The 25,363-nt window shown below is 45.4% G+C and overlaps 1 protein-coding gene across 1 annotated transcript in view; it reads left to right on the top strand.

The window, feature by feature from the left end:
* NDUFA12 (NADH:ubiquinone oxidoreductase subunit A12) overlaps window positions 1-25,363 on the top strand; it is a 182,287-nt gene that overhangs the window by 12,727 nt on the left and 144,197 nt on the right. Inside the window, exon 2 of the mRNA XM_069629808.1 lies at window positions 18,730-18,812. Coding sequence (XP_069485909.1) covers window positions 18,730-18,812 — 83 coding nt within the window. The remainder of the gene's footprint in view (window positions 1-18,729; window positions 18,813-25,363) is intronic.

Genomic DNA, 25,363 nt, shown 5'->3' with positions numbered 1-25,363 from the left:
CTTGCTCACCTTTTGTCTCTTCTTCTCTCCCCTAGGTGCAGAGATGTGGCGACCGGTGCTGAGAGCCGCGATGGAGCCGGGCGGCGTCTCGGGAACAGGTGAGTGAAGCGCAGTGCTGCAGCGAGCAACGCGGTGCTTTTAAATGGAAGTCTTCCTTCAGGAATGCTGGCGTGAAGATTCCGGATGCAGGTAAGAAGGTTGAATAAGTTCTTGGTTTTCACCTTTCTCTTCGCTTATTCCCTTACAGGTGTTCCAGGTTCGAGGTGGGCGTGGCTGGAGTCCAGGTGCAGGAGCAGACACGGTGAGCGTTCAGCTGCTGGGATGCAGAACAACGCGAAACACGTGTGGCTGTCCGGGCGTGGCTTAAATAGCTTTGGAAGAAGTTCCAGGTGAATATTCTTCCACAGCCCCACCCAAGTAACAAAATAGTTCCTTCAGAAAAATAGTCCCTCCTAAGCCTCATTTGGCTTGGTTCTTCATGCAGCATGGTCTGCATCAGGTGAGTGTGCCGCATGGTCTGCTTCAGGTAAGTGCACCAAACACTTCCCCTTATGAGCTTGGCGCCAGGACTGATGCCCAACATGAGCCTGGCGCCAACGGCGCCAGGACAGAGTCCAAAGAGCCCCTATAAAGGGCCGCTGGGCCTGGCCTGGTGCTCCGGGCGTAGGCATCATGACACAAACCTTCCAGCGGGTCACCAGCGGTTCCTCGACTCGGCTTCTTGTTGCAGGATACTTGGCTCCTTATCCTTTGTTCGTGTGAACTCAGGAGATCGACATGGTAGTGGTGTTTTCGGCCTCTTGTCCAAGTTCCCTTCACGCCAAAATGGAGAGGACCCAATGGGAGATCTGCTCACAAACACTCACTCCATACGTGAACCAATCACGGACCACAGTGGTCCCAGGCATTCAGGACACTCCAGACTCTCTGGCACCCAGGATGTGTATTGGGAACAGACATCCCAGCCCACATCCTGGAGGCATGCAGAAGCCCGCAAAAGCTTTGGGTTTCGCGGGAAAGTGCATGACCAAATAAGGACTGACCCGGGTCGGCTCGACCTGGGGAAGGTGAGGGGGCAAGATGGCCAAAAGGACAGGACAAAGAACCTCGTGGCAAGGCCATTTTGGAGCCAGGCCACCTATTCGTGCGAAAAGCGGTAAGCGCGGATAATATGGCAAAAAAGGGTTCAAACCATGAGAAAAAACGATAGCTGCCACCAGTCCAGTCCAGTCCGTGACACACCTGCACAGTTCATAATAAGTCCAGCAAGAGTTTCTAGGGCCTTTGGAATGACTAGAGACCCAAGGGGGCGGTAAAGTAAGTTACATTGCACTCTTGTTACATGTCGCACAAAAGCTGCAACATGAGGAAAGGACTAAGGGAAACAAAGTCTTCCAGTACTGACTGTCTTAAGGGCATGTCAGTTTCCCCATCAGAAGTGAGCGAAAGCCCAGAGGAGTGCGGCTGAGGGCTGCGCTTCTCTGGCAAAGGTTAGATCAGGGTGTAAAAAAGCAGCAAAAAGTTTGGGGTTTGACACATGGAGGGAAAATTTACATTCAAATATGAAATCTTTCCTAACAGCTAGACACAGAGATAAGGCAGCTGGAGCCGAAAGTAGCCATTGTGCAAGTAGACACCGCAGACAGCTTTCATAAGCAATCTGTTTCTGGTAAAAGGAGAAACGCAAGCTGAGGCCTGTTATTAATCTAAGAGTTGACTGGCTTCATAGTATACAGACACTTTAAAATGGAGAGTATTCACCTTGACAGACATTTTACAACAAGGGGACTGGGTGACCAGAATAGATGCCTACCTAACCGTTCCCACTGCGTCAGAACACCAGAGATTTCTGAGGTTCCGATGGAGGGACCGGACATGGGAGTTCACATGTCTGTTGTTCGGGCTAGCATCGGGTCCCAGGGTGGTTTACCAAGTTGATGAAACCTGTGGTGAGCAAACTGAGAGAGCAAGATATCCACTTAATCATATACTTGGATGACTTATGCAATGTGTCCGGACAGGAATTTGGTCAGAGATCAGGTGAAAGTCACAATAGATCTACTGCAACAACCAGGCTTTTTAGTGAATTTGGAGAAATCCCAGTTGCAGCCGGAGCAGACATAGAGTTTCTGGGATTCGTAGTGGACACCAACCAAGGCACCCTAAGTTTGCTTCTGAGCAAAGTGAACCTCATCAAGTAGAAGGGCGATGATGGAATTACGGAAGATAGCCAGACTGGTGGGGCCCTTGGCGTCATCAATTCAGGTGATATTTCCGGGACCGCTCCATTACAGACTGAAGTTTCAGCACCTCAGGAGCGGCCTGTCCTGCGAACAAACAGTCCTGATATTGCAGGGAGCGATGACAGAACTACAGCACATGCACGCCTGGAATGGCAGAGCAATATTTGGCTCGTCCCAAGACCTGGTAATAGAGTATGATAACAGCAGATGGGGCTGGGGTGCCCAATGCAGAGAGCTGTTGACAGGAGGCAGATGGTCGGAGCAAGAACTGAAATTGCACATCAACCGCCTAGAATTGGTAGCTGGATTGTATGATGCTGGATCCAGGAGAGGGTACAATGTTGCATACTCATCAAGATGGACAACAGTCGCGAGATCCCGAATGCTGGCAAAGATGGCAAATGCCTTTTGCCTTTTTGCCTACAAAGAAATGTGTTGGTGAAAGCAGATTAATCTGCTGGGTCAACAGAACGAAGTGGCAGATTGGAACTGCAGGTTCCTCAGGGACGCCAGCATTTGGAAGCAGGATGTCGAAGTATTCCGCACCCTGTTGACACACTGGGGTCTGTGTCGGACCAACCTCTTCACCTCGAGGTTGAACAGTTACCTCGCTTTTTCGGCTGGAAGCCGGAACCGGAAAGCAATTTCCCACCATTTTCAATGATAGTGAGGACAATGGTCCATTTGAGGAGACAGAGGGCCTTGCTGATGCGAATCACTCCAGATTAGAAGGGACAAGCTTGGTTCCCCAGCCTCTTGGAGCTGGCTCAAGACAACCCGATCGCACGATTAACTCGCTCCTCGGTAGGGTGGCCACCCACTGGATCGAGCAGGGGGGTGGGGCCCGGCCCCTCAACCTGATTGCATGGGCAGTTTCAGGGTATCCTGGGCTAGGCTGGGATTGTTGGGCGAGGCTAAACGCATTATCGAATAGTCTAATGGCATAGCTGGTATATGGAGAGGAATGTACATTCCTCTATAACAAATGTAATACATGTAACAAATTATGTAGCAAAAATTGCGGCACAGGGGAGGGCTGTTACACTCACCTGGCTCCCACAGGGCGTCGATCTGAACTGGACCACTGCGGCCTCCACCAATTTGACGCGTAGTGCCGAGATGACGGACTGGACTGGCCTACCTAGCTTCATTTGCTTGGCCTGTAGGAATATTCCTCTGCAAATGGAGAAAGGGAATTAACCACCCGTGGAGTTGAGCGTTAACCCTCCCTCACTCCCGCTGTTCTCCCCACTGATCACCTCTGATGTCCCCCTTTATAGTCTCACCTGATGGTTTGGAAAGATGAGCTCTCCATCCTGCATTGAGCGCAGGGGCGCGTTGATAACTAGTTGCTTCACTGGCTCGAAGGAATTGGTGAGTTCCAGAACAATATTGACTCTGAGATTCTCGGCAAGACGCTGTAAGTATGTAGTTCATAAGAGTTCAAATGTCTGACTTTCACTCTTGTCCGATTCCTTGCAGGTTGCAGCTTGACCCTAGCGAAGAGTGCCTCATGGCAACCGGTAATATTCAGGTAAGGATTTGTATTATCCAACAAAGTTCGATAAAATGTCAATATGTAACCTGTTGCTTTCTCCCTTATTCAGCCGCTGAGAGAAAATATGAAGTCTCGGGGAATAATGCCTCCGGCGGTAAAATCAGGTAAGTCTATTGTGGCGAGGAGGTTTCCCCTTGTTTGTCCCTTTGTTTCACCTTGCTGTCCTTTTGTTTCCCCTTAGGGGCCGGGGGCTGGCGAGGATGCAGTGGAAGCTGCGCCGACCTGTGAAGGGGAATAGTACCCCAGAGGTAAAATCAGGTAAGTCTATGGAGGGGGGTAACTAATATTGCCTCTGTGTATTCCCTTGGCTCACCTTGCTGTTCTTGTCGTCCCCTTAGGTGCCGGAGTGCGGCGGGAGCATGCAGAAAGATGCGGTGGAATGTCAAGATGCTGCGAAGGCCGGTGAGTTCAGCGCGGCGCTGCTGCAGGCGAGGCGACGCGCATAAAACAACTTCTTTCTTCCAGCTCGAAGGCGCTATGGATCGGGAATTTAGGTAAGGATCAAAGGTATTGCTCTTGTTCTAACCTTTTCTCCTTCTCTCCCCTTTTTCTAGGAGCTCCGAACTCTAGGCGGGCGTGGCAGAATAATGGATGCAGACTTGCAGGCACGGTGAGAGTTACGCTGCTGGATGGAGAATAACGCAAAGCGTGTGCTGCTCTTCGGGCGTGGTTTAAATAGCCTCCCAAGTAGTCCCAGGTAAGTATTTCTCCCCAGCCCCACCCGAGTAAAAAAAAAAAAAAATAGTCCCTTTAGTAAAGTAGTCCCTTCCAAGCCTCCTTTGGCTTGGAGCTCTTGCATCATGGTCTGCATCAGGTAAGTTTTAATCTATGAGCCTGGCGCCTATGGCGCCAGGACTGACTCTCCATATGAGCCTGGCGCCATAGGCGCCAGGACTGCACCCAAATAGCCCCTAGCAGGGGTTGTTGGGTTTGATTAGTATAACTTGATGCCTGCTTCTGGGGTTGCTGGACTTGGTCTGGGTCCCCGGGGGTAGGCATCATGACAGCGGCGTACAGTACCATTAATACGGCAATCTCAGCGGGCCTCCCGCATGTCGAGGGGCTGGCTGTGGGAACACCCTTTGATATGCAGATGTGAGGTATAAAGATGCTCGAGCCACCTATGGCGATGTACTCCCAAATGTGCAATGTTGATACGGTATGGAGGTTGTTTTCAGAATGGCTGGACAACCTAGATTTATCCAGAAAGGTGCTGATCGCCAAAGTGACAATGATTTTTATGGCTCATATCGTGCAAGAGAGTATCTGATGTGAGAGCGTTGGAAGTTACCAGGAAATCGGTATCTACAATGGGAGTGATGTTCTATATCACAGAGAGAATAAAGGCAGGTTTGAGGATAGTATCTTATGACTCGTTCACGATCAACCTAAGCTATGTACAGTCCAATGCTTTACTACATACAAAAACATGACGAGAAACATGCACCACGCAGGAGTGACGCAATTGCTCATAGCGTTGCAAAAACCCTATGGGGCGGAAACCCCGGCTACCTTGGCGAGATGGGTGATGAGGTGTGCAGGCATCGATATTGAACGCTATGGCGCACATTCTGTGAGAGGGGCGATGGCCTCCAAAGCATGCAACGTAGATGCTCGATTGGACAATATTATGAAAGCGTCAGACTGGTCGACTTTTAAGACATTTTATTTCAAACCAATTGAGAGGCTCTGGGTCCTGACATAGAATTCAGATTTTCAATGTTACAGAAAGTCATTCTATTAAAGACTTGGAGGATTATCCCACCCTAACAATCGTGAATAATGATGTTTATGATGTTTTTTGTTATGTAGATGATGCTGTGTCAGGATTACCCACACAGATAAATGAGATTTCTGAAATATGACTTCAACACAGACCGCAAGCCAACCGGGACATGAAAAGCGGTTTGGAGGTTAAAAATTCAGTTCGTGTTTACGGGTTGGGATGCACAAAGCTTGGAAGGAAGATCAGCAAAAGAAAGAGGATAGGTCAAGATATTTGTCAGTGTTTATGGTTTTGAATCTGGGTCCTCCTCCCGATAAGCACGTGTGCGCCACTAGGAATGTGTCTGCTCTGATGATCGGATTCGACCGCACTTAGAATGGTCATAGAAGTGTGATCCAAGTGCAGCAAATGTGGAGATCGATATGCCCCTGTCGGCCTGCCTGTGAAGGTACGGCCACCAGAGTTCTAGCTCCGTTGTGACTGTACTACCTACAGACATGCTTTGCCTTGCCCTGAACGTCTGCTGCGCTCCCACTGCCACTGCACACCTTGCACGAGCGTGGAAAAAATTAATCATAAACCAACTATAAAATAAACCACAATGAAGTAACAATAAAAATTGGACTTAACTCCCTGCCTGAATAGCAAAGAAAGAGGATGGGTCAAGATGGTCGTCAGTGTTTCTGGTTTTGAATATGGACTGATTGGACAGAAAAGTCACGTGTTTCTGAAAGAACCAATAATATGAACTCAAACTGAGTTGGAGGTTGAAGGTTGTAGTTTGTACTTTGTTATATTGATTGTTGCTGTAATGTTTTGCTGCTCGAGAAAAGCATAAACCTGCGCCCCCGTGTCTTTAATAGAATTATGATTTTCTGAAACGTTAGTATTGAAAATATGGATTTTTCTTCAACAAGCTTTCACAATTCTTCAAATATTACAAGTTAACATGAGTTGTTCTTGGAGCCACAGTTCAGCACTTGCATCGCTTTGAGGCAATAACTTCTTGCCCTAAATGTATACTCTCCTGCCGGTCTACTTCTTCAAGAACAGAAAAGTACTTCAGTGGTAACTTCAACTTTAGAAAACAACAACTTCATTATAATTTAAACAAGTTGTGGGAAAAACAAGGAACCACATACTTCTTGGCAACTATGCACCATCTCCCTTTGGATAACCTACTCCAGAAGGGCAGCCTGTTTGCCACCTTTCTTTCCCCTCTGTATCAGCAACCACATGGTGACCAATAGGTAGTCTCACGTTTCCGTTTACTCTATCTTGGCTTTGGCAATGTAGGTTTGTATTGCCTGAAGATTTGTATTTCATAACACATGAGCAGTAAGTCTGACAATCATTAAGCCTCTCAATCCTCCCCTCTTCCCTTGAGTACCGTTTTTTAATACGGGTAATGCTGGTTGGTAATACCCTTGGCTTGGGTTTTGCTTGTAAGCTTTTGGACTGGTTCCAGTTTTCCCGTGGGGTTCTTTAGTTTTCCACACTCTCAAGCACTTATTTATACGGTCATTTAATTTCAACAAGCGCCACATTTGTTGGCTTCGTATAGTTTGGTATTCAGAATTACTGCTACTGTTGCTTTCACTCGCGAGTGCAGCAGCCGACCGTGAACATGCGGACAGTGTTGGAGTGCTCCGGAGTCACTTGCAAGCTGTGAACTCACCAGGTAAGTTGCTTGATTATGCTCCGCTCGGTGTTTGCAGGTCAGGTCTTGTGGCTCTTTACAGTCGGACAGCTTCCTCTGGTCCTCCTCTGCTCACACCACTGAGGTTTGGAGCCTCTTCTGCTCCTGAGAAGGCCAGGTACAATCCTGCCACCTGAAACCTCCAAAGAGGGAACACTTCCCTCACTACTGCTGCTTCCTGCTGCGCAAACTCTGCACAACGAAATTTGGTTGGGCAAGCGTCTCTTTCTCACATTTCCCGCTGCGCAACCTCTTCAACAGCAAGAGTCCTAGGCAAAGCCTCTCTCAGGACCATCCACGGCTTCTGGCGTTTCTGTAGTCCCGGCGTCTTTTCTCCTCTGCAACCTCGGCCCGCGCTGCTTCTTATTCTTCCACTGTTCTGCTTCTGCCTGCACCTGAGGGGGCTTTTTAAGCATCTCAGTCCCTTTTCTTAAGGTGTAGCCTATTTACACTAATTAGGAAATCACTCCCACAGTAGTGTTCCTCTCCATCCCTCTCCCTCGTCCCGGTACTGAGGGAATTTTGGGACGAAGTTCTACTTTGCAACAAGCAAACGGGCAAAGGCGAGTGTCCTCTTACTCCTGACCTGTTTCCTACCCCATATGATCCGCCCACAGAACACTACCCCCAGTGTCCGGATCAGGAATCGCCTGCCTTCCTCAGGCCACATGAGGAAGCTCCCAGGTCGAGGTTTTGGGGAGGGGGGGGGAATCATTACTGATTAATCACAGGGTCAAATTCCCTCAATTAGTCACACCTTCCATTTGTCTTCATTCATGAGCTTATAATATTAATTCTGACACCAATTACACTAATCAATAAATGTGGCTTAGTGGACATTGGCTGTGTCAGCTGCATTAACCCCATTCACCTCTTCTTCTTCGTCTCTTGAAATTGCTGCCAGCCCACTCGACGACTAGGCGATCTCATGAACCGAACAGGATCCACTTGACTAGTGCCTATAACATTTAACAATGTACCCTTTCTTCCCACAATCTTGATACCCCCACATGAAAGACAAAGCATTCCTTAACACTGGACAGGTGCTCAGTGCTTCCACAGCGATAACACTTCCTGCTAAAGCTCTGTCTACCTTCTTGCCTTGGCGTGTGTTCAGTTTTCTTCTTAGCCGCTGGTTTGGGTGCTTTTCTCACTGTGTGCTGTGACGAGTCATTAGATGTTGCCGGTGTCCTGCGGTGAGGCCGCTACCGGATAGTCTCCCTGGGGGTGGTATAATGCGGGAGGATCTTATGGATAGAGACTCCTCCTCCAGGGATAAGGACATCCATCTAAGGTGCAGCCCTTATGAGAACATCACACTCCCGCATGCTCTGACCTCTGGTAAACTCTTCGTAGACAGTAGACCTATGTACTTTTATATGGCAGAGTACCTCAAGGTTTTGGAAAATACTGAGATGAAGAACAGAAACCTAGGTAATCCAAGTACTGGGACAAGTTGGCCCAGCGGAGTAATGAAGATGAAAACTGTAAAAGAGAAGGTTGACTTATCCAATCGGCCCAGTCACTGCAGGCAACATTGTATTTGTCTCGGCTAGCTGCGTAAGAAGACTGGTGGGCTGCGCACTGAACATGGGAGATTCAAACCTGCGTTGCAGATCCGGAGGGAGAAAACTCCAAGGACTCTGGCAGTCCGCCACGTCTGATGATTGGGAGGTCTGCAGAAGCAGACTGGTGCATAGAAGTGTCGAGAGGAGGAAGGAACGACGAAGCAGCTGAGAACGCCATCACAGCAAGCCGTAGCAAGGTGCCGAAAACACCAACAAGGTAAAGGGTGGTATGGAAGACCCGGAGGGGACACGGGCGGCATACCAAGAAGTTCAAGATTCTTTGTTTTCATTAAAGCATTAGCAGCAGCCCTATCCTTCAGCCCTCCCTCTTCTCCTTAATTCTCAACCCTTTTCCTCATTCAAATCACCACATTCTAAATTCATAACAACCCAGGCTCTAGAGTTGGAATCCTTTCTCGCACTCTCCATTCTTTCCATGGCTGCAATGTCCTTATCCATTGACCCCTAATTTACCTTGCTATATTGGTTCACACGCAACACTATTCACCCATGCAATGGTTCAGCATGAGCCATGGGGCAGCAGTCATCGGGGGTGGTACGGGCGGGACTTTTCAAGTTGCAAGGTAATAGTCCTGTATCAGTATGCAAAGTAAAGACCACAAACCTAATGATTGAAATCTAACACTGTGTCCTCTTTGAAGTTCTGAAAACTGGAAAACAAATTGACCAATCCTATTTAATACATAAAAATTTAGAAATTTGATAAAAAAAATAATTTTGATCACACACAAATAATACAATTGTGTAGAATCACCTTGAAAATTATTTAACAAAGCGGTTGTTGTACATAATTTCACTTTGAAAGCAATGTTACAAGTTATTTCACACTACAACCATTATACCAAGATGAGGTGTACATTAGTTTTCAAAAATTGATTAGCAGTGTTTGCTAATTAACATTTTTTTGATTAGAAAACATATCCATTTCATTAGCAATTTTGTACTAATATTATTAATGTCACCAGACTTTATTTGGACCCAAGACATGAAATGAGCAACAATACAGAAGTTTTGCGTACAGCTGAAACAAGAGATTGGTGAGAGGAAACGGGGCTTGCATATTCTTTAAACTTCAGCTAGAGATGCAGGTCGGGTAACTTAATTTACCTATCCAACCTCAGAGAAATGCACTCAACCCCTAGCAACGGAGGACACACAATTTAAAATTTGATTTCTGTAAAATGGTGCATTTCACTAAAAATCCACTTTGTTTGGCACACTGTTGCCGCACAGAGGCCATCCATGCACAGTGAAACTTTTATTTGACTTTTACTGCAAACAAAGTAAATGTTAAATACAAGTTGCAAACATCTCTTGCAAATGCTACTCGCCCTTCATAAAATCTACTTGTTTATGCGAGTGGGCGTAAAGACTTTGTGAGCCATAGATGAGCGTCTGTTAAATGTAAAACGTTAGCTGCATGAATGGACACAAATAAATAGCTATGATAAAAACGCTCTGAAAATAGTTTGGCTAGCTATCTACTGCGGGTGGTAATATATAATGCAATCATAAAGCAAAGTGAGCTCTGGAGGGTAACTACTTTGCTTAAGCATCTAGTCTGCTTTGTGTATTCATTATGTAAGAGGAAAGAAAGACTACTCGGGATGGATTGCGTAGCAGGCAGAGAACTGGGCAAACTAAGTGGAATATTGTAGTTTGTGGGCATCTCACTTCCAGGGTACCTTGTATAAAGCAACAGGGTGATAATATAGCATGTCCAGGAGTATGGGTTCGCTCATGGGTTGAGCACCAGTTGCAAGATGTATGCAACCTGCAGATTGCAGAACTAGGTTTGCCATCAAAAGCATTTGATCATGTACTTTTTCAAAAGTGTTCCCTCATCAATATGGTGCATCTCCCCCTCCCTCCCCCCCAATGAAATATAATTGACTCAAACCTAAACTTTACTGTAAAGCATGGAGATGATGCAGTGTTTTACAGTGTCAATACTGTAATCATATAACAACTTGCATTTTAAGAATGGAATTGCATGACTGTCTTTTAAAAAAAATATTGTTGACACCTACTGCTCTTTGCCAGATAGGACATAGAAAGATTAATACAAGTATTGTCCCGATTACGTCTGTTTTGCAATTATTTGAAAGAAAAAGAAATTCTTGCGTAGCCCTCCCACACATGCCTTTGCCAATTAAGAGTGGAGGAGTTGATTACTGCTGCACTTTACATTAGCACTGGAAGTGAACAGAGAAAGAGGGTGAAGAGAGCACCAAGGGCAAGAGAGGAATGCAGGGTGAGCTGTGCTTTCATTAAGAGGGCAACTTAAATAGCTAACTTTGCTACACAAGTGTCCATTTGACTAGCAAACCTACAGAATTGCATAGCAAATTGCTACGTGACGCTGCTTATTTTATGCCATGCAAGACCGCAAAACAAACTTTTATGTGTTCCTGGATGATACAGTTATGTACATATACACCACTGTTGATAATTAATTGCCCTACATGTTTCTGTCCTGTCTATGCATACAAATGGTGGACATTCGTTAGGGGCCGGTAATTAACATTTGTGTGTGAAAACCAAGATTCTGACAGAGTAGTATGATTCAATTATGTCACGTTCGATCAACTTCAAATCAATTACATCATTGGTTGCATTTTTCATGTATACCATCCTACACCCCTATCCAAGTCAGAATGTGTCCTTTTTCTATATCTTATTGGTAATCATATTACATTTTTAAGCTTAGTTAATAGAAGTCCCCATAATTCACATAGAAAATTCCGAGTACCTTGATAATTTGACCATGGTTACTCTCGATTTCTGATTATTATTATTATTATTATTATGGCCACATGAAATGTGACTCCTGTTCCAGAGAGCCCATACTGGGTCATATGCAAAAAAGATGGACAGGAGGTAGCCTATAAAGTTGTACATCCTTATTTACATACCATCATCACCCCGTTATTGTAATAAATCCCTATTTTACCGAAATATGATGTAAAAGGTAAGCCAGTCTTCCACTGTATCTAACTGTTGGAAGGAGCCTTCTTTCTTTAACCCTTCATAATTCTGGTATGTTAACATCACGCCAGATGTACCTGTTGAAGAATTAAAAGATGCCTTGATATGTGTAGCATCTTGTTGGCAAAGTTACCTCATTCCAATACGAGGTAGTAGAGACTCTAAATTTCATAGATGATAAAATATCTATTTTAAATCGAAGATGTGAAAAATGGTGTGCTTAAGCCTGGAAATAATGGAAAAATCAACACAGCAAGCTAAATTGGCCACCATTATATGGTGAAGCGTGCCGTGATGTCATTGTGTGAAGCAAGCCGCGATGATGTCGATGCGTATCGAAGATGAGGTTGGCCGGTGATATAACTGAGTTTAAGGCCCTAGCCTGATTTACTCCTGGGTGGAAAAACAAATGGAAGAACCTGATTAACAATCTTTATTTAAAGTGGTCACTTGTGCATTAATCATTCATGGATTAATAACTGTTAATGTACAGACATCACAATAGTGAATACCTATATCTGGGAAATAAGAGGGAACCACTTAGTCTTGAGAAGGACATGCTCATTTAGTACATCTAAACAAAGGTTACAGATCTCCATTTTGATTAAGCGGATTTAGAACAGGCAATTTAAACATCACTCATCGAGGGGGAGGGGGTGGGAAAAGTTCTGATTAACAAGGTTGTATCTTTAGGTCACAATTGTCAACACTGTCATTCAAGCTAATGACATGGCTGCTTGTTCAAAAGATTAATCTTTGTTCAAAATGTAACCATTTCTTTATTTCCTCTGATTTGTTTGAAAATTGCCCATTGCATGTCCAAGAGGTATAGGGACCATTGATGTAGTGTTTGACCAACTGTGCTTGTCCACTTTTGTTTTGAATGCAGTTATGATGTTCGATGGGTCGTGTTTTACATTTTATGTTAGTTTTGCCTATATAATGACGATCACAGGGGTAGGTAATCATCTAAACAACCTTGTCAAACCACTGATAGTCTTGGTTGTGTGTGCACACATTGCATATCCGCCCTGAAAATTCCTACTTTTATGTAATAAGTAGGATATGTGCATTTTTTCAGGACTTCATGATACGTACAAGAGGAGACAGTGTTAGATTTGTTATTAGGTTTGTGGTCTTTCCTTTGCATATTGATACATGATTTAGATCCCACGGAGTAAGAAAGGCCCAGTGTTCCCCATTATGGTGTCTGGATTTAACTGTTGTGAAAAGATCAAGGTAGTCAGCCATAAAACCGCCACCTCCATTCTAAACATACCAACCTCACAGCTTTTCTTACTAGCTAAGAGTCGATTGTTCCTGGCCAATGGCTGGTAGCGAGTGCAAATTTCACGTTCTGAGTCATTGTTCGCTGCTTTTTACCTATACTAGGGTCGTCACTTCTCCCATTTTGTGATGATTCACTATTGTTGTCACTTCTCCCCAGGAGGGAGCCCCTTCTCATGAGGCTAGGGAGGTGAGGCCGCTACCCAACAGCTCCCCTACGGGTGGTTTAATGCGGGAGGACCTCATGGGGAGGGACGGTACAACACTCAAACCCAAACGTATCAAAAACCTCTAGCACCCTTTTACCATCGCCTAACCCCCCCCCCCCCCCCCCCCCCCACTCTGACTGACACAATTATGTGCTATTGTAATATCGGGTCAGATTCACCAACTGAGATGAAGTAAAATGTAACCTCCTGTCAGTTTCATCAACTGAGATCGTCTGTAAAGCAAAGGTTAACCCAGATGCAAGTACTGAGAAGAGGTGGCCCCCAAGGAGCAATGAAGAGTGAGTCATGGAACGAAAGAAAATGTTTGTGCTCTGCAGGAAGTGGTCACCAAAACAGCGTAAACCCTGATGAAGGACTGAGTGTGTGTTGTGTATTTTGAGCATCCCTTGTCTTTGTATGCTAGGGGTTCTAGAATATCTGGGTATGTTGACCGATAATGGCAGGCAATTTGTGGGAGGGTGTTCTGAGGAATATCTGAAGCGCTGTGGAGTGAAGCATAAGAGGACAGCACTTTCTTATCCCGAAGGGAACGGTGGCATGGAGAGTGTGAATAGGTGTGTAATGGAGGTAATGAGGATGGCGGAAGTGTGTCGATAAAAAGGTTGCCATGAGGGATAGGCTGTATGCCTTGCGTATGTCTCCCTGTTCCGCCACCGAGGGAAGTCCTTTTGGAGCTAATGTGTGGGAGGAAGGGAAATACCAAGATTTTGCCCTCCCTGGCTCGGGAGATGGATTACGTTGTGGAAGAAGTGAGGAGGAGATTGGAGAGGAAGAAAAAGCATGGGTGAGGAAGGTGAATGAGGAGAGTGGTTGGAAGAAACGTGTGTTGGGGGGGTGATTGGTGCGAATTAAGAAAGGTGTGGTGAGGAAGAAGGGGAGTTGTAGTCCGACCCTGTGCAGGTGATTGATGGAAGTGTTGCGAGGGGCAGTGAGAGTGTGTGCTGGGCAGGTTTAGAATATGGCCAGAGTTGTGCTGATCAAACACAAGTGAATGACACAAATGAAAATTCACAAACAAAAAAAAATCCATTTGTCCATAGTTAAGGAAAGGAGATAGGTTGTATTGTTATCCTTGTGTATTTTGAGCGTCTCTTGTCTTCAGATGCTAAGGGTTCTAGAATATCTGGGGAATGGAATGGAATGTTTATCTTGGAGATAAGAGTTGACCGATGCCAGGATTGCTGTTGGTAATTCTGTCTTAAATAAAACCGGTAAAAGAACCCTCCGAGCCTGCTTTGCCTCTTCATTTCGCTGACCAAGAGAACCGTCTTGGATGCGTGCCAGCAGAGAAGGAAAGCAGCACGGGAGACAGTCCAGCCCAGGAAAATCACAGGCAGAGTGTAGAACATTCTGAGGAAGCCAAAAGCAGTTATCTGCTGGAGACAAGAGGTAGGCAGCGAGAATCCTTTGCCCGGTGGTGTGGAGCTGGTCAGGAACGTCGATGGAGGCTGAGAAGCGGTGGCACGACCTTGAAGTGGACAGTGCGGTCCTGCAACAGCACCTACACTGCCGGCTAGGCAAGCCGGAACGAAGAACGTGCGGCAGGAGCCGCAGAGAGAAGGAGGGCCTGCGCAGCGCTCCCAAGCGAAGCAAGACCCAAAGAAGAACCAGCAGAGCTTCCGAAGCCAGTGGTAACTGGTGTAACGCGGGAACCGGTAGGGGCATAAAGCTTGAGAGTAACTACAAGTTGATTGGAAATACTGAATGTGAGTTAACTGAACTTGATGCAAGTAATCTTCCTTGTGGCAGTACTTGACAGGACAGTGAACCAAGTGGGCTTAGCGAAAAGGGGTGGAAAGAAAGGGTTTGGAAACCAAGCAAGATAAGGGTCTTGGACCCGAAGCAAATACCAGAGGGAGTTGCCCTCGGAACAGTGGCAGAGAAGTCCACTGGCCACCAGGGAAAGGTCTGGGACCCTGTCCACATTTGCAGTGGGGCAGAAGCGCCCACTGGCCAGTAGATAAGGGTCTGGGTACCCTGTCCATCTCAAACAGTGGTGAAGAGGAAACCACTGGTGATATGGTCTTTGACCCCCAACAAAGAGACATTGAAGCAGAATCGTAGTGGCCGAGAAGTCCACTAGTGACAAAAGAAGGATCTGGAATACTAAGAAGATTTGGGACATTGTTAAAAGCAGGTTACCAAGGCAACGCAAGTATCAATCTGAAAGCACTGAATATGAAGTAAATGCCGGAAGAAGAGCGGCATTCTCCTGGTTACAAAGCAGAAGTAGAAAGACTTCATGGGAAGGGAATCAATCCCCCCTGGCTTTGTCAGGAGCAGACCAAGAGAAGGGAAGCATTCTCTTGGGCCTCAAATAGAAGTTGGTGACCCAGGGGAAGGGAGTCATTGCCCCGCACCCCCCCCCCCCAGCCTTGTGCATTGTATTAAGGCATAACCAGGGAAGGGAGTCGTTCTCCCTGGTTCTATTAGAATTTGTACAGAATCACACTAGGAAAAGGGAAGCCATTCTCGTGAAGTGAACATTGTATGAAGACTTTTGAAACCTGCAAATCAGTGGACGCACCCCCTAAACCCTCCCCCCTGTTTTGTGAACATTTTCGTTAAGCAACAATCCAGAAGCAGGAGAAAGGAGCAATAATCCGTAAAAGAGGAACTGTGTTAGTTTACTCTTTAGTTTTCGAGTGTGAGGGATAGGAGTAGGTTTTGGACACCAGACACTGGTTTATACTTTCATGGGCATCTTTTAGTATTAGTTTTGAGGCAGGGAAACCCCTCTTTGAAGTTGGGGATAGCGAGAATCTCTTTTCTATAGTATCATGCCACCTATGACGGCCTCCTTTCTTCGACACCCTAACCATCCTCATTTGCAAGATTGGGATCAAGCACAGTAGTGACATGCCTTTGGGAGTGGAGTCTGCTTTTCATCCACTACAAAGGCACATTAACACAATGCTGTCCAGTGTGCAAGAGAACATATGAAGGTTACTAAGCATCAGACCTTTTTGATTTTCCCAAATTAAAGTTCTCAACTGACTCCATGTCATTAGACCTCCTGTATCCTATCCTGGTTTGCATGCTGGTACTTGAAGTCCAGCATGCATTCATGAAGAAGGCAGGACTATAATCTCTAATACCTAACTCCTTATTCACACTATACCAGTGGCCCACATTCGTTTCAAAATGAGTATTCCAGATGTGTTCGCTCTTGCGGCTTTCTGGGCTACATCAGCAATGGGCAGCAGTACCTACGTAGGAGCAGATGAAATTAAAAAATTATAGATTCCGAATGTGTCCGTCGTTATTGACTGATGCCAAAACAATGTCCAAACGCATGTCAACGGCCCAATTTAGTGATTTTTTTTTTTTTTTAATAACCACTTTCAGTACGCACAAGACTTGGAGAACAAAACTCTCAAAATAATGTGCACCTTGCTTTTGCCTTAGCCTTGGGTCCTTGGGGGACGTATCCAGTGTGCCTAGAGTGAAATCCAGCACTGTGATTTACTCTGGGCTCAGTATTGGAGCACAGTCCAATATGTGTGAATTTCACCTATTGGAGAATGGTCTGTAATTGGATGGGCTTCTTACACCTGGCCAAGTATATCAGTGGGTATGCATCTTACTCACTGGAGTGAGTCCCACTCATTAAAGCGCGTATTGAAGTTCGCCATGTGTGCACATTTTGCTTGTTAAAACATAAAGTGCTTGTTTGTCTTTTCTTGGGTTTCTGCCTCACTATTGACCAATCTCAATGGAGCTCCTTTTGCTGGAAATGAGCATTTTACTATGACTACACTGGCTGTATTAGCTTTAGGTCAATCTGGCTAAAATCCCACTCTTGTGGAACCTTTCAAGCTGTTACCAATGTAGCCTTTTGGTTCATTTTAGCTGTAGAATTTAGATCCCCTCTGAAATCAATCTTCACCGTTTCTGCTGACTTCTTGGACACCAAGATCTGCTGAAACACAATGTTTGTGTGCCACAAGCGGCACAACCACCTATTGTTTCCCTCTACTCTTGCTAACTTTTCACCCCAACCAACCATAGCCTACTCTATCTCTTGCAGATCCTGAAGCACCAAGAAGTCTTCAAATGGCAAAAGCTGCACGATTGAAGAGCTGTTAACATGACATTTAATTGGTTCATCAGAGGTCGTGATCCAATTTATGCAGACAAATAAATATAGACCTGTTGTTAATATATCAGAACACCATGCCTAATGGCAAATGGACAAATGGCCATCTAACATGAAAGCTTCACTGCCCCATTCTTCAGTTTGCCATTTGTCTTTCTTTATATTATCCTTCAATCCATGCCCAGACATCTGCTTTCCCTGGTAGGCAAGACAAACATTTTGAGCCTTTCAAAATGTATACATGAATATTTTGCTTATAAAGTGATATCAGAAGACTAGCCCAAACTGTGCATAACCAGACTGACGTGAAGACCCAGTTTCTAACATATTTCAAGTGAAGTAGGGCTGGACTCCAAGTGGGTTTTCAGGATATATTGCTCAGTAATATTCATGAGATAAATTTGCATACAATGATCCTAAATGTATGCAAATATTTGCGTATGCATATTAATGAGAGATATCTTGAAAACCTGTCAGGATTCCTGCCCTCGAGGCCTGGAGTTGGGCATCCCTGGTTGTAATCTAAAATAGTAGGCTGCGCTCGGTCCCATTTTTGTGATTTCTGTTTTTTAGGTGCAAGAGCAGTTTGAAAGCACTGACACATTGAACCATTCTTCATAAACCCTACTTTTTCTTCCATTCGTGTTTATTGGTTACATACAACATTGTACTTGCTTGGTTTATATATTTGATTCCTAGCCTACAGAACCAGCGGCTTTTCCAAAACTGATTTAAAGCGTTAACAAATAAGTGTTTTTTCATGCACGTTTTCACACTCATGTGGATAGCTGGCGTTTCCTTTTACTCAACCGAGTGCTACTAGTTGAATGGCCCATGATAGGATGGCAGCCTGAGGGGACCTGCTGGGACTTGAACCTGTGAATATTGGCCACTGAGCCACAGACCTGGCAAGACTTATAATGTAAAAGGAGAACAGGTCCACTGAATTAATTGCCAATGACCAAGACAAAGCATATCTTTCATCTGTAGTTTTGGAGCTTGATCTGTCATCTCAGCACAGACAACTGAAAGCTGAATTGCTGGACACCCCAAGGATATCCACATTGCTAATTGCTCTGTGAAAGCGGCTGGAAGCTTGGTGTGTGCTGTAATTCAACCATTTCATATACTGTGTTCAAAACAACTGTCATCCGTGTGCGAGAGGTGGGGCAATAAATAGTAGAACTGTAGCTGTTCCTGCAAATGTCCTTGTTTAAAAAATGTTGACTCTTGGATATATCACATTTGCGTGAAAGAAACATGACTAGGTGCAAGTTGGATGACCTTTCTAATGTGAGCTTTTCTTGCAGGATGAATGATCTGAAGACTGGGTCACTGGTAGGAGTCGACAAGTATGGAAACAAATACTTTGAAGACAAAAGACATTTCTTTGGTATGAAAGAGGATCTACGTCATAGTTCCGGTGTAACAACCCTGGCTGCACTGTTGTGTCTTCATGTCTGTCTGTCTCGTTTTTTAAATTTTTATTTTTTTATTTTTTTGTAGTTTTCTGCTTCCATCTGCACGGCTGAAATGATAACACCGGCAGGTCTTTGTGAGACTGGCGTTTTGAAGGAGTCTCTTCCCTACACCTCTAACCCTCCAGTTTCACGTCCCCCCCCCCACCTCAATTATCACGCCTCCAAAGTAGCTATCAGCAACCCCTCTTATTCTCTTTTCAGCTCTTAGCTGTAGGCCACCTCCGAACACCATTGGCGTTAGTGTTGATGGTGACGCCCTCACTCTTGGCATGAAATTGCTGGATTTTATGGCTTGCCCATTCTCCCTGGTGTTTTCACTGAGCATGGTCTAACGCTAAATGTGATTTATGTCTGTGTTATTCGCAAAATATAAATGGTTGCAGTTAAAGGGATTATCTTATTAAGGGATGATCTCATTAACGGGCTGAATAATCGTGGGCCCTTCCTTTCACAAATCGTTGGCATTGAGTGAATTTGTTCAAGTGAAGTTAACCATTACTCGTTCAGAAGGCCTTCTGTTATTAAATGGAAGCACAGGACTGGGAAAGTGGTATCCTGGTGGCATGGATTGTGTAGGTGCCTTTCCCCGGCTTACTACGTGTAAGAGAAAATAAAATAACCAACACCACCCCTGTCGGGGAAGGAGGCACTGAGAACCAGCTGCAAGAGTTCAAAGGATGGTTTATTTCTCCAGTTAGGAAATAACCCAAAAAAATGCCCACTCTCATTTACATCATCACATATATATATATATATATATATATATATATATATATATATATATATATATCAATTAAAGTAACTCTAACAAAAAATACTAAATGGACCCGATTGGCCAGGCGGTGTGGTGCTGTAGGTGTGCGTGGCATCTCTTCCTTCTGATTGGCTGAGGAGATAATGGACATCAAATATCTTGTGCTCCACGCAGGTCAGGGTCTGGTCACTACCTAAACTAATATGTTGCATTCGTAAAACACTAAATAACAAATTATCTAAACATTTTATACTACTTTTCATATTTCTTCACAAATCACACATAGTATTTATTATCAGTACAATGGGGTCATTTGTAGCTTTAATTGGAGGCCTTGACCTTTATTGTGCATGTAAAAAGAGTCGAGCTGTATTTCACATATCTCCTAAGCTTTAGACCTATTAGTATAAGTAAAAACATATATTGTGGCAAGGTGCTTAAGGTTAGTAGTGGGTGTGTTGGGTGGGTTTTGCAGCGCAGGCGAGGGTCTGGCACTAATACCTTACAGGGAGCGCAGGGTCAGGATGGCAATAAATTACTCTAAATGGGGGTGGGTGGCTTGCACGTTTATGGGGACGAACGAGCAAAAAGTGCTTAGCTCATCCTGGTTCTCATGTTAGCAGTGATCTCAGAGGAAGAAAACTGTATCATATTGGTTGTTGCAACTTTCTCCAGCTTCAGCGTGAGAATGTGAGCGCAGAGCTTTCCTTCGCAGGGGGAGTCCAAGGGTGGGGGCCAGCCAGCTGCCTGCGCGCCTTGTGTGTCTCTGTCCTTGGCTGTTGCGGTGAAAGGGGAGCTGAGCCTTGCTGTACTATCGCAGTGAGGCCTGTTTACCCAAGATGGAGTCGAAAGGGGGCACAAAAGATGGATGCCCCGTGTCCTGCTCAGTAGTCCCATCTATGTAGCGGTCAACCATGGTTAACTTTACATAAGGGCAAGGGGCAACCCCACTACTGGAGGCACGTGGTCCAAGTCCCGTACTGAGGAGTGTACGGCGCGAGGGGGCTGGGGGCCCCTCGCTCCCATACATTCCCCCCTTTCGTTACATCTAAAGTAACAAACTACTTATCTCGTTCTCCCTTCGGTAGCGCTCGGCTTCGGCCACAGCCTCATCCCAAGCAGGTGTTCCCTTTATGGGCATCCATGCTTTGCACACACTTCTTAAGCTGTTACCCCTTCTTGCGTATTCTTCTGGGGTGACCATTAAGTATATCCAACCATCCCCATCCAAATCTATCCAAACCTCATTATACCACAGCAAGTCCTTTTGGTTCTTTAATGGTAGTGTGATGTAGATTATTGACCACGTCCCCATACTGCCTATAGATGGCAGTCATTCTATACTGCGGTGTGGTGTGTTCTCCAGTTTGTACTTGGGCATCTATCATGGTAGCCACCGTTGTCTGTCGGCCCACTGTTACCATCATCATCGCTGAATTAGGCATATTATTTTCACAGCCTCTTAGTCCCAGTTGGCACACACAGAATATTAGGAGAAGAAAGACAATAATGGGAATGAGTATCTTCGCTGCTATGTTCACCCATGATGGTATCCAGCTGAACAGATTGTCGAACCATGTGCTGTTGTCCGCTCCATCTTCCGTTCTCGTTCTTTCTCCTAAATTATGCACTGCTGTTATCACGTGTGACAGTGTCCCGTTATCAGCATCTGAAGTTGGTACGAACGTGCAGCACGCCTCCCCATTTTTGTTTTTGCAAACACCGCCGTCCATCGCCGTGATAAGATCTAAGACATATCTGTTTTGCATTGTCATCAGGCACAGTGCACGGAGCTCTATTTTTATGATGTTGAATCCTTCTTCAGTGTCGTTAGCCAGCTGGATGAGCTCCCAGCATGTTATCTGCAGCCATTTTGCGTTTGTGCTGGCTTCAACGCCTGGTGCTAGAAATGATGCAAAAAATGTCTCTGCAGATGAGAAAAGCTTGTACTGCTGTGGGATTTCAGCAAGGAGTTCTGACGATTTGGACGAAATATAATTGGATCTTTTGCTGCGTGACAACTTGGTTCTCAATGTTTCTTCTGACAATAGTTCGTATGTTGGGGGCTCCGTGATTGTCTCATCGGGCGCTGTCGATGGTTCAGCCGATTGCCCTGCTGTCGAACCGTCAGCCGAAGGCCTTGCTGTAAACTGAACGTGGCTCTCTGGTATCCCCATTAGTGCTGAGTGAAGTGTGGCTAGGGCACAAGTTCCTCTCCAGGATGCTGGGAGATGCAGGTAAGCTTGTTTGCCACAGATCCAGTATATGTCCATTAATGCGGCAGTGCCTTTTTTTCATATCTGGTATTATTAAAGTCTTATTGCACTGCTGTGCGTTTCCCATATTCACCTTCCCTTCTCCATGGAAGCAAAGTTTGTGCGGTATTTCCTTTTGAATCTTTATGGGTCTCTCCAGTGGTGTGACCCATGTCAGCTTGGTGATATGCTGTGACCAGATGGGGATGCACGTTTCTTTTGCCCACTCGTATGTTTCGTCTGGCAGCCCTCGAAGCCCCTCAGCTTTGCATTCAATCGTTTCATCATGCCACTTGTTGTCTGCATACCTTGTCCCTTTTATGATGAAAAATGGCTCTTGGAGACAAATTACTCCTTGTCGTCTGCTGGTGCATGTTTGTTCGTTTTCCAATTTTTCCATGTGTGCCTGAAATGTCTCTTTTATTCTACACAGCATCAGATGAATCAAACATTGGGCCTCAGACAAGGATACTTTTTGTGAAATTAACATTTTTGGGGTTCCAGTTGCATGAGGAATAAGTGAGCACACATAGCAACTTTCATTACTTGCTTACTTTGCTGCGGTGCTCATGTCTGAATACCATTTATTTGATTATTGGTCAGGGTGTCGGGGGTCCTCTATTTCATCTAACCCCAGGTTATGATAAATATCATATCTGTTTTTTCCCAACCCCCTGCCCCCTTTTCTCCTCTCTATTTTGTTTTTTAATTGGGTACCAACTCGTTGATATTGCAGCAGGAATATTCTGGACCATGCATCATCAATGTTGTTCATCGTGACGTGTGTATTCAGTAGTGGTTTCTGGTGCCGTGTCTGTGTGCATGCTTGTATTTCTGTAGTTAGTCAACCAATAGTAACCGTCATTTACATCCCATCCAGGCTCTATTTCCTTGGCCATAGTATTACTCAACAATGGGATAGCAGTTTTGTTTACATGCAATTGGTTATAGGGTGGCGTTGCATTTATACTATTCGGTTCAATGTTATAAGTGTCCTTCCAAATGGTTGTTACTCCAGTCCATATTAGTTTAGACCCTGGTTTTATCATGTTAGCCCCGCTCCCCCCTTTGTTCGTTTCATTTGCCACAAATAAAACGACGTTATACCAAATAAAATAAAACATCATTATTGCAAATAGTATGGCAGCATATTTTATAACGCATTCCACATTGCTCAATCTACTGGCCCTAGTGGCATCCCTATTTCTAACATTTCAGCCTGCTCAGCCGTTTCATCGCATTGGCTCATGTTGAACCTATGTGGGCGAGACAAATTCGTTAAGTCATCATGAAAAGCAACATATTTGCAATTGTTCATTCTTTTTCATTTTTTTGCTTTGTTGGGCATTTAACAATTTCTTTCCATTTATCATAAAACAATGAGGAAAAATAGGAGAAATAACACACTTCATATGAGAGTAAGAGAGAAAAAAGAGAATATAAAAAAAAAAGAAAAAAACATTTTGCTTTTCTGCTATACTTTTCCTCTCTTAGTTGCAGTTTTCATCATGTCAGACTGTGTTAGCAATGCCATCCACACAGTCTGTTTCATTTTGGGGGAGTGCGACACTGCGCCCCCTTCTCGGGTCCGAGAGGTGCACCCAGTATTTCAGTCCCTTCACCTTATCTGCAGTTGGTGTGCTGTACACCACTGTGTATGGACCATGACATCTTGGTGAATTCCACCTTCTTGCAAAGCTTCTAACATAGATGTGTTCCCCTGGCATTAATGGCCCCTCCGGGCTATCTGCTGCAGGCATGGAGGTGTCTGTTGCTACATCTTCAGTAAATGGCAGAGCAATTTTGTTTTGCTATGCTGCGTACTGCGCGCGTTAGCTGTGCTAAGTATTCCCTAAACTCTTCCCCCAGCACTGTGGCAGCCCTGTGTGCATCCGACGCCCTCCTAACAGGAGAGGGCGGCGTGTGTATTCTTCTCCCCGTCACGATTTCGTGGGGGCTCAAATGGTGATCCTTGCATGGTTGATTTCTGAGTTGGAACAGTGCTAGGGGCAGGCAATATATCCAATTTTTTTTCAACATGCTGCATAATTTTGATCAATTGCTTTTGAGCACCCCGTTGATCCTTTCCACAACTCCATTGGCCATTGGATGATAAATCAAACATAGTTTGTTTCACCCCCAGAAGGGAGCTTACTTCTTTGAAAAGATCATTCACAAAGTGCGTGCCGTCGTCTGGACGGATCACGTCACAGATTCCCCACTGCGAGAATACTTCTCACACAAGGAACTTGGCAGCACATTTTGCATCAGGATGGGGGCGGGGGCGGGGGCCCGCTTCCACCCACCGTGAAAAAGGGCATACCACCACAATCAAGTATCTTGCTCCATTACATCTTTCTCCCATATCGGCGTAGTCGATATGTAGTTCTCTGAATGGACCTGTAGGGCGTGGCAAAGTGCCACGCAGATTTCGTAATGTCATTCCTGAATTGTAAGTTTGGCATGTAGTACATTCAATCACAAATTTAGACAAGTATTCGTGCAGATTGAGAACAAACCAATCCTCCTAAATGTCTGAGGCGATGTGGTGTTTTGCAACGTGAGCTCGGAAGTGCATTTGTTGGAACGCTACTTCTAATAATTCTACAGGCATCACTACCTTGCCTGTCGTTTCCTGTCTCCAAATGAGATCTGTGGCTGATTGTTTACACCCTCTTTTGCCCCACAACTCCTGCGTTTCCAAATTTCTTCCTGAGAGCTGAAACCGCCCTTCTGTGAGACATGATCTTTCTGCTCCAGAGTCTACCATAAAGATAAACTGCTTGTTTCCTATCTCTGCCGCCACTAGTGGTTCCTCATTTGCACTTTGTGTGGTGGATAGGACTGGACACGTAAGTGCTCCCTGCAGTCTTGGTATCTTTGCTGACCTGGCACTGAAAAAACGTTGTCACCTACGACCGTTACGCCACGGAATGGTGCAAGGGCACCGTTTGCAGCCGCTGCAAAAGGGTTATTGTTTATGTTCCCTACTGAGTTTTGTCTTGCCATGGGCTGTAGTGCGTTTTGCTGTTGTGGCTGCTGCTGTTGTGGGGCTGGCTGTCTTTGTTGCATTTGGGGGTCATAGCAGTACTGATCTTGTTGCCCCCCCCCCCCCATTGGAGCTCCACAAGGGCTACCTGGGTGTGGGCAGCCCCACCCCTGTTCATTGTTCATGGGCTGCTGAAAATACCCTGATGGTTGCATTCTACAATCTCGTGAATAATGTCCCCACCTTCCACAATTCCAACATGACCCCTTTTGTCCTCCTCTTGGTCCTTGCCCACCATACCCTCTGTTTCCCATTCCTCCGTATCCTCCCCTCTGCCCACGGTACCCACCTCTTCCTTGGGCTGTCCTGTTCTGCCACTGTGATCCTTGGCATGGCTGTTCCTCTCCGTTCCACTGTCCTTGGTCCTCTCCAACCCACTGCGCTGCTATCCCAACGGGCCTTCCT

This window comes from Ambystoma mexicanum, chromosome 12 (genome assembly GCF_040938575.1).
Source record: "Ambystoma mexicanum isolate Mex_15411 chromosome 12, UKY_AmexF1_1, whole genome shotgun sequence".
NCBI lineage: Eukaryota > Metazoa > Chordata > Amphibia > Caudata > Ambystomatidae > Ambystoma > Ambystoma mexicanum.
The sequence above is the reverse complement of the archived record's forward strand: the minus strand, read 5'-3'. Positions and strand labels throughout refer to the sequence as shown.